Here is a 13,992-nt window from a genome sequence, read left to right as displayed (position 1 = left end):
TGGAGGATCTGCCGCGGTTTGAGGGCCTGCCGTCCACCCATTTCTGCTTCTGCTGGTGGTGGTTCCCACGGCTGAAGGCCGCTATCCACCTGCTGTTAGAGGCCTACTCCCACCTGTTGGGTGCTACTGTGCGGGGGAGGCCTGGTCTGGAGATACCGCGGAGAAACCGGAGTGTTGCCACACTGCTGATTGCCTATTTCCTTGCTGCTGTCCTGACGTGGTTTTGCTTCGGGAACATCGTGGATGCTGTTGAGCTGGACTGGGAAAATGGCAAATGTCGTGTTTCTGCTGTGCCTTTTTTTGACTGTGCTGGACAAGGAGAAGTTCGCTAGTCATCCTGACAATTCTGCTGGATGCGGGTCCGTTCTGCCGCCCGCAGTGGACATCCCCTGTACAGGTTCGGATGGGTTGCACAAACAATTGCTAGTTGCACTGTCGCGGACATTCATTTCGTCAAATGTCTGTCTTTCTCACATGCCTGCCACAATGGTCCTTCAGAATTGTTTTTTGAACTCTAATCTCACTTTTGCGAAGTTTGCTGGTGACTCTAGAACAGCTGAAAATGTATGTGTGTTGATTAAGAGGAAAAGGTGCTTGGTATTTTTATTGTTGTTACTATCAGGAAATGTACAGCCAAATCCGGGTCCACCTGGTAGTTTTAGTCAAATAGCTACTCCTGCTGATTTTAGTTCTAGATCGGGGTTAGGTTTAATTCATTTAAATGTGCGCAGTCTGTTACCTAAATTAGATTTTGTCCGTATTTGGGCGAGTTCAACTGATGCTGATGTCATTGTCTTATCAGAAACGTGGCTAGACAAATCGATCTTGGCCTCTGACATTTACATAAATGGTTACAATGTATATCGCACTGACCGTCCTAAAAAAGGTGGTGGCGTTGCCATTTATGTGAAAAATAAGTTTTGTGTAACAAAAATGGTTTCCAAATCTGTTAGTAAACAACTAGAATTTTTAGCTGTGAATGTCGAAGTAACAAAGGGTCAACAGGTCATGGTGGTGGGTTGCTACAGGGCCCCCTCGGCTGTCAAGGACTCCTTATCTTCATTGGCAAAACTGTTATCTCAACTTTCCTACAAGGAAATAGTGCTGCTTGGTGATTTTAATTGGGATTGGTTAACTTCTGTGTCAGAGGATTTTAAAAACCTGTGTACCTCTTTGAACATTACTCAGATTATAGACAGTCCTACTCGCCCAAATATTAAGTCCCCAAATAAATCCTCCTTAATTGATCTAATTTTAACAAATGTTCCATATAAATACTCATCTGTGGGAGTATTTGCTAATGATGTGAGTGACCACTGTGTTGTAGCCACAATTAGGGACACTAAGGTCCAAAAAGTTAAACCACGCATCATCACAAAGAGAGATAAAAAACACTTAGTGGAGCAGGGTTTTTTACATGATCTGTTTGATTTTGATTGGGGAAAAATCGATCTGTGTGCTGATGTAGAAACTGCATGGTCTTATTTTTATCTTGGTTTTATAAAAATTATAGATAAACATGCACCTCTGCGTAAATTTAGAGTGAAGGGACGAAACAATCCCTGGTTTTCTGCTGAAATGTCCAGTCTCCTTCATGAGAGAAACAATGCCTGGGCAAAGGCTAGGAAATCAGGCTCAGAGGTAGAATGGCTACGCTTTAGGCAGCTAAGGAATAGCTTTACTTCAAATGTCAAAAGTGCTAAGTCAAAGTACTATTTGTCAGTTACCACAGAAAACCTGAATAATCCTAGTAAATTTTGGAAAGCCATAAAATCGATTTCCACTGGTGATATCCCAAATGAGCTACCTCCGTACCTCACCACAGCATCTGGCATTATATCAGACAGGGCCACCATGCTAAATTGCTTTAATAAGCATTTTGTCTCTTGTGGCTCTCTGTTTGATTCTGTCACTGACTGTGCTTCTGCTTCTGTGAACGCTCCAGTCCTTGACTCTGAACAATGTGGTCTGGAAAACCCTTTCAGTTTTACTCCTTTAACTGTTGGTATTGTCCATGAAGCTTTATCCAAGTTAGATCCTAAGAAACCGGCTGGCCCGGACAACGTAGAACCTTTCTTTTTAAAGATAGCTGCAGATTTTATTGCTCCACCTCTTACTTCTCTTTTTAACCTCTCCCTCAGCACAAATACAATTCCTAAAGTATGGAAGTCTGCTTATGTCCTGCCTCTACTGAAAGGAGGGGAGGCAACTATTTTAAATAACTATAGGCCAATCTCTAAATTGTCAGTTTTGGCTAAGGTGCTCGAACGACTTGTGAGTGAACAAGTAAAGGAGTTTTTATGTATAAATGATATCCTGTCTAAACATCAGTCAGGCTTCAGGAAGAAACATAGCACCATCACTGCAACAATGAAAGTGGTAAATGATATTACTAGTATGCTAGATAATAAACAGAGTTGTGCAGCTCTGTTTATTGACCTTTCCAAAGCGTTTGACACCGTTGATCATCGTGTCTTAAAACAGAGGCTACTTAGTACTGGCATATCCAGCCATGCAGTGGGGTGGTTTGTGAACTACCTCTCTGAAAGGTCCCAATGTGTTCACTTTGATGGGCTGTCTTCTGAGTGGTTAAACATTGCTAATGGTGTTCCTCAAGGTTCTGTTTTAGGTCCACTTTTATTCTCCATATATATCAACAGTTTAGGTGAAAATGTGGATGAAGCTACTTTACATTTTTATGCGGACGATACCGTGATGTATTGTGCAGGTCCCTCCATTCAGGAGGCGGTTGTTAAATTACAGGCTGTTTTTAACATTATTCAGACTCAGCTCTCTGAACTAAAGCTTCTTTTAAATGTGGATAAAACCAAGATAATGCTCTTTTCAAAAGCTAAAAAGTCACCAGAGCCTGTTTTAGATATTGTATCAACGCAAGGAACAAAACTTGAAGTTGTTGCCTGTTACAAATACCTTGGTATCTTGCTTGATGACTGTCTCTCTTTTAAACTTCATGTCAATAACCTGCTTAAAAAACTGAGGGTTAGGCTAGGTTTCTTTTTCAGGAATAAGTCCTGTTTCTCGCTTGAGGCCAGGAAAAGGCTAGTCACTGTGACCTTTTTACCTGTGCTGGACTATGGTGATCTGCTGTATATGAATGCACCTGCCAACTACCTAAGCAAACTAGATGCTGCGTATCATAGTGCTCTGAGATTTGTCACTAACTGTAAAGCACTTACTCATCACTGTACATTGTATACCAAGGCAGGTTTACCATCACTCACTGTACGGAGGCTCAGTCACTGGTACACTTTTATCTATAAAGCTATGTTGGGCAAACTCCCGTATTATATCTGTTCATTGATAAAGCAGAAAGTTGCAAGCAGCTATTGTCTGCGATCACAGGATATAGTCTTGTTAGATGTGCCAAGAGTAAGGACTGTCTTAGGTAAGACAGCTTTTATGTGCGCAGCTCCACTTGCTTGGAACAGTCTACAGGCAAAATTGAAATTGAGCATTTTTATTTCTTTGAATGTATTTAAGGCATGTCTAAATGAAATGCTTTCTGACACTCTGGGTATTTGTAAATGTTGAATATGTAAATATGATATCCTCTGTTGTTTGTATGTTGTTTTTATGTTTCATGTGGAACTAAATGATGCAGGTCTCCCTTGTAAATGAGATCGATGATCTCAAGGGACTAATCTGTCTAAATAAAGGTTTGAAATGAAATGAAATGAAGACCTTCCTTTTTGATAAAGCTTATAGTTAGGGCTGATTAGATTCAGCCCCTAGTTTTGCTGATATAGGCTTAGTTTGTCGGGGGACATCTTACTTCTTCCTTCTCTCTGTCTATACCTGTGTACTCTCATGTTCCGATTAACCCAGCTTCCCCAAATTTCTTTCTTTTTGGTGTCTATATACGCCGGGATCCGGAGTCATGGATGATCCTGCGGTCCTGTGTCATGGATTGCGAGTCCTGGATCTTGAGTCGTGGCTGTGGTCTTGGATCATAAGTCCTGGATGGATATCCTCGTGGATTCATCTTCTTATTATACACACATGCATTTCCAAACATTTGGACTACCTATGTTGCAAATGTATTATCTTTTCAATTTATACACGGCATCTATTGCACGTCTGTCCGTCCTGGGAGAGGGATCCCTCCTCTGTTGCTCTCCCTGAGGTTTCTCCCATTTTTCCCTTTAAACTGTGGGTTTTCTCTGGAAGTTTTTCCTTGTACGATGTGAGGGTCTAAGGACAGAGGGTGTCGTATTGTCATACTGATATTCTGTACAAACTGTGAAGTCCACTGAGACAAATGTAACATTTGTGATATTGGGCTATATAAATAAGCATTGATTGATTGATTGATTGATAGTGTGATAAGGTTTGTCTGCATATTCATCTCTTATGGCTTATGGGTTTTTTCAGCTTGAAGTTGGACTGCTGTTATTCATGGCAAATGTTATCACTGATAGGCTGGGTGCAGTGAAATAACAATTAATCATTGTCTAAAGTGTAATTATTTTTTTAAAACCCACCAACAGTGCTTTACACCATGCTGAGCCTGCTGCTGAAGACAATCTACATTTACCAAAGGGAGACAAAGAACAGAGCATCTGTCCATCCAGAAAAATTGCATGGAAATATGGTATAGCAATATAAATTCAATACAAGAGGTGTGTCCTATTACTTGTCCAAGTTAGCTATACAATGATGCATGGATTCAGAGTCATTCATTCACATTACATGGAAGTTATTGAAAATAAATACAACTTTTTAATACAGAACAGCTGCATTTTCATAAGAATATTCATGTAAAAAAAGATAGAGGAATAAAATCTAATAAAAGAGGTCTGTCCTACTTGTCAAGTGTCACCTGATATGAAAACACAAGAGTTTTAAGTGAAAAATGTCCAGAAGCAAAACATCCATATGTAATAGAAGAAGGGTAACACTTTAGGTACACAAATTAACCATCAACTAGTTGTTAATTAACATGCATATTAGCAGTATATTAGCTCTTTAGTAGTCATTATAAAACACTTATTAATGCCTTATTCTATATGAGCATATTCTACAAGTAATAAGCCATTAGTTGAGAGTTTTGCCTCAATAACCCTCTAACTAGTGCTTATTTGTTGCAAGTAAGGAAGTTACATGAGTTTTGGTCTATGCGCTGCTCAATATGGGCCTAATAAGGCAATAGTACCACAAGAATAGTAATTCTCCCATAATAACACTTAACAAATATGATCTATTCTTATGGAACAAGACATGAAACTGTATACAAATATGAATATATTAGAACATATCCAATGTATTACAAGGATCTTCACATTAAAACACCCACATGTGCAATGTCCTCTCGTAAGGCTGTCGGACAATTGTTTGACCTTTGATGTGGCAAGAAAATGAATAAATTGCTATTTAAATTAGTTTATTAGACATGAAAGGGTCAATTCAAGAATCAATGAATGGATTTAAGTTATTTTGAATTGAAAATAAATAAATGTGTAAGTTGTAAATGATCTGTATACCAGTCAGAAATAACTTTGTTTTTGTTGTTATGTCTCTTTCATCACTTTTGAATGCTGAATAGAACATGTGTGCACTATTACACACTTCTTCTTTTTTTTAAATTAAAATTAGGTTACACAATCCTGCAACCGAAATCACAACTACAACACACTTCTAATGGAAAAGACAGACTCACATGATCGAGCTGGTGTATACTCAAGTTTAAGTGACAAGGCGAGCATGGCTCAACAATATTCAGCAGATACACCGAGAAACTGTCTGTTAAAATTCATCCATTCATTGTTCACTTCAATTTTGCTGTCATTCCAACAGAGAAAGTCTTTTTTATATAGAAAATAACTGGCTGTTCGCTGTCCATGGTGCTGAAATAAAAGCAAAGACTCGTTAAAATGCATATCTTGATTAGTTAAATAATGAAACAGATTTTTTGGGGGAGATTTCTGAATGTTTTACCTTTGAAGCATTGGGTGCATTATTAAGTTAAGGGTACGGTTTGTCTTTAAATCAGACTCCCACACAGGTCCCACAGCCCACGTGGTTCTGAATGAACGGGAGCCCGGACCATTCGCAGACCGCCTGAGGGGGATGGCCCCTCCCCTCCCTTCCATCAATGGACGAAACAAAACTGCTTGGACCTGCCTTTTTAATGACAGAGCCTCAGATATATAAGGAGCCGGCGAAGGTTGAGAAAGACGCTGAGAGCCATACACCCCTCACCTGCACACACACACATAACACACATACACCCACATACACACGCCTTCACCTCCTGCACTCTTCATCCCCGCCGCACATCACCGGATGAGTTACACGGTGGACACTTCAGGGAGCCCCTTCAGGAGAATTATGGATACTAGGACGACCGGCTACGGCTACAGCCGCTCCGGCAGCTCCCCCTCCAGCGGGTTCCGCTCCCAGTCCTGGTCCCGGGCAAGCCCCGGCTCCACCATGACCACGTCCTACAAGAGGAGCGTGAATATGCCGGTGTCCCGAGCCTACAGCTCCACGGTGCTCAGCTCCGTAGATAGCGGTAACTACCAGACCTCCATGATGAACGGAGACTTCAAGCGATCCAATGAGAAGGAGCAACTTCAAGGGCTCAACGACCGCTTCGTTGTTTACATCGACAAGGTGCACTACCTGGAGCAGCAGAACAAGCAGATCGAGGACGAAATCCAGGCGCTGCGCCAGAAGCAGGTGTCCCGCTCCCAGCTGGGCGATCACTACGACCAGGAGCTGCAGGATCTGCGGTCCATGCTGGAGCAGATCCACCACGACAAGACGCAGATCCAGCTCGACACCGACCATGTCGAGGAGGACATCCAGCGTCTGAGGGACCGCTATGACGAAGAGGCTCGCATCCGGGAGGAGACCGAAGCCATTATCCGCGTCCTGAGGAAGGACATGAGCGAGTCGGAGTTGGTGAAGTCTGAGTTGGATAAGAAAGTTCAATCTCTGCAGGATGAGATCGCCTTCATCCGCAACAACCACGAGGAAGAGGTGAGCGAGCTGATCGCCCAGATCGAGGAGTCTCAGGTGACCGTGGAGAGGAAGGATCTGCATAAGACGGACATCACCGAGGCTCTGCGGGAGATCCGCTGCGAGCTGGAGGGTCACTCCAACCAGAACCTGCAGCAGGTGGAGAACTTGTTCATGTGCCGCTACTCCAAGCTCACCGAGGCTGCAGATCAGAACAAGGACGCCATAAAGTCCGCCCGTGATGAGATATCAGACTACCGCCGCCAGCTCCAGTCCAAGACGGTGGAGTTAGAAGCCATCCGCAGGACAAGAGAGTCTCTGGAGAGGCAGCTGAATGAAATCGAGGACCGCCACAGCAGCGATCTGTCCAGCCTTCAGGTAGGAAACAGCCAGAGGGCCGTGTGTAAAGAGCGGAACACACCGTTGAAATATGCTTTTCTGTACATATGCAACTTATTTTGTTTATTTCTGTGCGATAAACTTAAAAAGTATGGTTGCAATCTATGATGGATTATTATTCATATTTGATTTTGTGTATAGCTTATTGACGCAGTTTTTATTCAAGGGATTTAAGAGTAGCAAACTGGATAAAAAGGATCGTATTTTATCATTTTCTATATCGTGTTTAGGTGCTTGTGTGTCACATTTTTCTGCTGCGTAATGATTGCTACAGTATGAGCTCATACTTTCTAACAAAATCTGTCTCGTGCCAGGACATGGTTAAGGGGAGACACTGCAGCAGACAAGCCCCCCCCCCCCCCCCCCCCCCCCTCTCTCCCTCTCTCTCTCTGTAGTGCTGAGTCAGGTCAGAGGCATGGATCGATGCTTTCATTGGCTCTGTCCTTACATCATCCCCTTTAGGGGCAGGAGTGGGGGTGTATTAACAATAAGCATGGAGGATGTACTTGAAAAATAGGCATTTAACATCTCTAGAATACTGTATTGCGGCATAATGTATCAAAGCAACCGTTGTTGGTGCACAGTGTACAAAGTTTACACAAACTTTGCACAGATAACAATTAGGGCTAAATTAAAAGTTTTGATAAAAGGTGATTTAGAAAAAAATCGAAAAGTTGCCATGAATAATTAATTATTATATTTAAAGCTGCATTAATGAATCTGCAAAATGGACGCTCTGCAAGTCATTGTTTGTACTTCATCAACCTTGGGTTGGGTCTGCTCTGTTTGTCCTCAGGAGACAATTCACCAGCTGGATAATGAGCTCAAGAGCACCAAATGGGAGATGGCACGTCACCTGCGCGAGTACCAGGACCTGCTCAATGTCAAGATGGCATTGGACATTGAGATTGCTGCATACAGGTATATACGGACATGCATTTAACATGTACAAAGTAGTGGAAATACAATTTAATGTTATTTTACATAATTTTGTACAAATCTGCTTCTTCCCAGAAAACTCCTAGAGGGCGAGGAGACTCACTTCAGCACTTTCCCCTATCGCCAGGCGGTCACCCCCACAAAAGTCTTTAAGTCTAAATCTGACGTTCCCAAGCTTAGGGTGCAACACAAGTTTGTCGAGGAGATCATCGAGGAGACGAGGGTGGAAGATGAGGCAGAAGACTTTGACGAAGCCCTGGCAGAGATAGCACAAGAGCTGTCCGCTACACTCGGAGGTGGAGGAGACGAGGGAGAGGAAGAGGAGGGGGAAGAGGGAGGTGAGGGAGAGGAAGAAGAGGGTGATGAGCAAGAGGGGGAGGGGGAAGGTGTTGAGGAGGAAGTTGTAGCCGCCACCAAAGCCAAAGTTAGCTCTAGTGCACCTGCTAAGGAGGAAGAAGAAGAGGATGATGGAAAAGACGAGGATGAGGAAGGAGAGGGAGGTGAAGAAGAGAAGGAAGAAGATGTTGAGGGGGAAGATGAAGGAGAAAAGGGGGATGACGCAGAGGGAGGTGATGAAGTAGAAGGAGACGATGTAGGAGAGGATGAAGAGGAAATTGAGGAGACAGTGCTCTGCTCCAAAGCGCCCGAATCTAAAGCCTCTCCTGACCAAGAAAAGGCCGGAGACAAGGAAGGCAGCGGAGGAGAAGAGGAAGCTGGTGCCGATGAGGAAGATGGAGAACAGGACGAAGATGCCGGCAGTGACAAAGCCTCCAAGAGCGTAGATGAGAAAGAGGATAAAGAGGATGCTGAGAAAACCACAAAGGAAGATAGCAAAACAGACGAGAAGAAAGAGGAAGACAAATCAGAAGAAGTTGTAGCCAAGACAGACGCTTCAAAAACAGAATCTGCAAAGCCCGAGTCCAAGAAAGAAGACGCAGCCAAAACTGAGGCATCAAAACCTGATTCCCCAAAGTCTGAATCTCCTAAACTTGGATCCCCAAAGTCTGAGACCCCTAAACTTGAATCCCCAAAGTCTGAATCTCCTAAACTTGGATCCCCAAAGTCTGAGACCCCTAAACTTGAATCCCCAAAGTCTGAATCTCCTAAACTTGAATCCCCAAAGTATGAGTCTCCTAAACTTGGATCCCCAAAGTCTGAATCTCCTAAACTTGGATCCCCAAAGTCTGAGACCCCTAAACTTGAATCCCCAAAGTCTGAATCTCCTAAACTTGGATCCCCAAAGTCTGAGTCTCCAAAACTTGGATCCCCAAAGTCTGAATCTCCTAAACTTGGATCCCCAAAGTCTGAGTCTCCTAAACTTGGATCCCCAAAGTCTGAATCTCCTAAACTTGGATCCCCAAAGTCTGAGTCTCCTAAACTTGGATCCCCAAAGTCTGAGACCCCTAAACTTGAATCCCCAAAGTCTGAATCTCCTAAACTTGGATCCCCAAAGTCTGAGTCTCCTAAACTTGGATCCCCAAAGTCTGAATCTCCTAAACTTGAATCCCCAAAGTCTGAGTCTCCAAAACTTGGATCCCCAAAGTCTGAATCTCCTAAACTTGAATCCCCAAAGTCTGAGTCCCCTAAACTTGGATCCCCAAAGTCTGAATCTCCTAAACTTGGATCCCCAAAGTCTGAATCTCCTAAACTTGGATCCCCAAAGTCTGAGTCCCCTAAACTTGGATCCCCAAAGTCTGAGTCCCCTAAACTTGAATCCCCAAAGTCTGAGTCTCCAAAACTTGGATCCCCAAAGTCTGAGACCCCTAAACTTGAATCCCCAAAGTCTGAGACCCCTAAACTTGGATCCCCAAAGTCTGAGTCCCCTAAACTTGAATCCCCAAAGTCTGAGTCCCCTAAACTTGGATCCCCAAAGTCTGAATCTCCTAAACTTGGATCCCCAAAGTCTGAGTCCCCTAAACTTGAATCCCCAAAGTCTGAGTCTCCAAAACTTGGATCCCCAAAGTCTGAGATCCCTAAACTTGGATCCCCAAAGTCTGAGACCCCTAAACTTGGATCCCCAAAGTCTGAGTCCCCTAAACTTGGATCCCCAAAGTCTGAGTCCCCTAAACTTGGATCCCCAAAGTCTGAGTCTCCTAAACTTGGATCCCCAAAGTCTGAATCTCCTAAACTTGGATCCCCAAAGTCTGAGTCTCCTAAACTTGGATCCCCAAAGTCTGAGACCCCTAAACTTGAATCCCCAAAGTCTGAATCTCCTAAACTTGAATCCCCAAAGTCTGAATCTCCTAAACTTGGATCCCCAAAGTCTGAATCTCCTAAACTTGGATCCCCAAAGTCTGAGTCTCCTAAACTTGGATCCCCAAAGTCTGAATCTCCTAAACTTGAATCCCCAAAGTCTGAGTCTCCAAAACTTGGATCCCCAAAGTCTGAATCTCCTAAACTTGAATCCCCAAAGTCTGAGTCCCCTAAACTTGGATCCCCAAAGTCTGAATCTCCTAAACTTGGATCCCCAAAGTCTGAATCTCCTAAATTTGGATCCCCAAAGTCTGAATCTCCTAAACTTGGATCCCCAAAGTCTGAGTCCCCTAAACTTGGATCCCCAAAGTCTGAGTCCCCTAAACTTGAATCCCGAAAGTCTAAGTCTCCAAAACTTGGATCCCCAAAGTCTGAGACCCCTAAACTTGAATCCCCAAAGTCTGAGACCCCTAAACTTGGATCCCCAAAGTCTGAGTCCCCTAAACTTGAATCCCCAAAGTCTGAGTCCCCTAAACTTGGATCCCCAAAGTCTGAGTCCCCTAAACTTGAATCCCCAAAGTCTGAGTCTCCAAAACTTGGATCCCCAAAGTCTGAGACCCCTAAACTTGGATCCCCAAAGTCTGAGTCCCCTAAACTTGAATCCCCAAAGTCTGAGACCCCTAAACTTGGATCCCCAAAGTCTGAGTCCCCTAAACTTGGATCCCCAAAGTCTGAGTCCCCTAAACTTGGACCCCCAAAGTCTGAATCTCCTAAACTTGGATCCCCAAAGTCTGAGTCCCCTAAACTTGGATCCCCAAAGTCTGAATCTCCTAAACTTGGATCCCCAAAGTCTGAGTCCCCTAAACTTGGATCCCCAAAGTCTGAATCTCCTAAACTTGGATCCCCAAAGTCTGAGTCCCCTAAACTTGGATCACCAAAGTCTGAATCTCCTAAACTTGGATCCCCAAAGTCTGAATCTCCTAAACCTGAGTCCCTTAAATCTGAAATTCCCAAGCCTACATCTCTGAAGCCTGAATCCCCAAAACCAAGCTCCCCAAAAGCAGAGTCTCCCAAGTCGGAATCTCCAAAACCTGAATCTCCTAAAGCTAAATCCCCAAAGACCCCCCTGCCCGAGACCCCTAAAGCCGCTGAAGAGAAATCAGAGAAAAAGAGCGACCCAACAGAGGAGAAGAATGTTGAAAAGAAGGATGTTGCCATGAACGGCGATGAAGACAAGAGCAGCCCAGAGGAGAAGAAGGACGAGGAGAAAGAAACCGACATAGTCTCTAACGGCATTGACGAGAGTACGGTCAAAGAGGACGGTAGCCAAAAAGTAGTGATCACCAAAACCGTGGAGACGATCACCACTGGAGAGGATGGATCCAAGCGCGTCACCAAATCTGTCACTGTGACCGAGACAGTGAAGGACGAGGTGGAGGAGGTGAAAGAGGAGGTGCTGGTGTCCACCAAGAAGACAGAGAAGCACTCCTCCATGTCCGTCAAGCAGGTGACAGAGCTAGAATAAGCGGATTCCTGACCGGCGATCTTGCGGAGATGGGCAAGTGGAGAAGACAAGCAATCAGTCCAAACTAACATAACAAAGAAAACCATACAGCTAGAGCGATGTAATAAAGATAACAACTCTCAAACATGCAAAACAAATCATAGAGAGAAGCCAAACCTTAAATGCTACGAATTTCAAAAACGCATGTTGAGTGACAGTTTTAAACGGGCTTTGCTGCAGTCAGTAGCAAGCGACTGAGACATGTTATCCTCTTTTTCCTTCTTTCTGCAGTTCACGGGCGAGCTCATGGGAGGGAGGGAGGGGGGTCTCTGCATGCAATAGCTCAGGAGAAGGGGGAGTACTTCACTTCCTTATCTGTATGTATGGTAAATACACTGTAAAAAGAGTAAATATGTAAAAGGAATAAATGTAACGTGGGTGGGAGAGTGAGATGTATAATTGAAGTTGAGTTTTTTTGACGTTATGTAAAAGGGGAGGGGCGGGCAAGTAGGTGGGAGGGTCCCCAAGTGCTCTACTGACGACGCCTTACTTGACACGTGAAGACACAAACCGAGCCAAAAAGAAACTAACAACACAACGTACAGAGAAGAGAGAGACAGGCAGCGGTATGATAAACACATGACCGTAAACATCCAGTAACTGAAGCAGTTGAACAAACATGAAGAAACTCCTTAGCCTTAAACACGCTTTCTATCAGTGTCTGTTATGTTTCACTGAGTGCAACTGAAAAAGATATAACTGTAAATGTGCATTTTCATGCGTTCTTGTATGCATAGGATTGACTTGAATTTAAATACAGAAATAAATGAGGTGCTACTGTTTGCAATCCCATGACTTTACTCATCATGAACGATTTCAGCATTTGCTTAATAAATGTCATAATGAAGAAAAAACTAAAAAGAGTGTGTCTGTTCATTTGATGTATCTGTGTATGTTTAGCAGTTGTATGTTCTCACATTACACAAGAGGAGTTACATTAGGTAGTTGAAAGTATAACAACTTTAAAATAAATGTTTGATTATTTAATTAATGGCTTTAAGTTAAAATATATATATATTCCAATGTGGTCAATTTGTCTAATTAAAATAAAACTAAATGGCAGAATATGAATGATAGCAAACTGTGGAAATTACGATTATTGGATACTAAAAGGTTATAACACCCCCCCCCCCCCCCCAAAAAAAAAACAAAAAAACAAGCTGACCGCAAGACCAAGCCAACTACATACATTTGCCAACATTTGAAACCTCAACATAACTTGATCTTTCCATGTAAAACCTGAAAAACATCTTCCTTAACCCAAAAGACAGTAAATAAACTAATCCAATCTTTATAGCATGGTCACTCAAACCTCATCAAACATCCAAAAAATGATACATACATTTCTTGAAAATGCTCAAAGGCAATAACTTAAAAGGAAATTCACTAAATACTTAAATTAAATTATATAACTAACATCCTTGGTAGATAACTTAACAAATAACATTATAATGTTCATATATTCATAATAACATATTATTATTGAAATGTATTATTTGCAGCTTTAAACACATTTATCAATAATGTTATTTGATTAAAAAAGGTTATCAATCGAGGATTTAACACATCAGATCTCCTGTACAGTATAGCCGTTCCAGGATATTCCTTTATATTAATGTCATTTATCATCATGACATTTTTAGGGGATACTTGATTTGATAAGTGTGATAATGTTTGACTGCATATTCATTTCTTATGGCTTATGGGTTTTTTCAGCTTGAAGTTGGACTGCTGTTATTCATGGCAAATGTTATCACTGATAGGCTGGGTGCAGTGAAATAACAATTAATCAGTGTCTAAAGTGTAATTATTTTTTAAAACCCACCAACAGTGCTTTACACCATGCTGAGCCTGCTGCTGAAGACAATCTACATTTACCAAAGGGAGACAAAGAACAGAGCATCTGTCCATCCAGA

General features: G+C 42.7%; 1 protein-coding gene across 1 annotated transcript; it reads left to right on the top strand.

The window, feature by feature from the left end:
• Nucleotides 1-6,177: 6,177 nt before the first annotated feature.
• On the top strand, nucleotides 6,178-12,937 carry nefma (neurofilament medium chain a). The gene is made up of 4 exons (XM_079660163.1): nucleotides 6,178-7,359; nucleotides 8,177-8,301; nucleotides 8,395-9,802; nucleotides 11,543-12,937. Exons 1-4 carry the CDS (start codon nucleotides 6,304-6,306, stop codon nucleotides 12,035-12,037), a joined length of 3,084 nt encoding a protein of 1,027 aa, XP_079516289.1. The 5' UTR covers nucleotides 6,178-6,303; the 3' UTR covers nucleotides 12,038-12,937.
• The last annotated feature ends 1,055 nt before the right edge of the window (nucleotides 12,938-13,992 follow it).

This window comes from Notothenia rossii (genome assembly GCF_949606895.1).
Source record: "Notothenia rossii genome assembly, chromosome: 11".
Taxonomy (NCBI): domain Eukaryota; kingdom Metazoa; phylum Chordata; class Actinopteri; order Perciformes; family Nototheniidae; genus Notothenia; species Notothenia rossii.
This window is presented reverse-complemented; position numbering and strand designations above follow the sequence as displayed.

Coding starts and splice junctions, on each gene's coding strand:
- nefma (XM_079660163.1), top strand. CDS start 6,304: ATGAGTTACACGGTGGACACTTCAGGGAGCCCCTTCAGGAGAATTATG. Junction 7,360..8,176: donor GCGATCTGTCCAGCCTTCAG/GTAGGAAACAGC, acceptor GTTTGTCCTCAG/GAGACAATTCACCAGCTGGA. Junction 8,302..8,394: donor ATTGAGATTGCTGCATACAG/GTATATACGGAC, acceptor GCTTCTTCCCAG/AAAACTCCTAGAGGGCGAGG.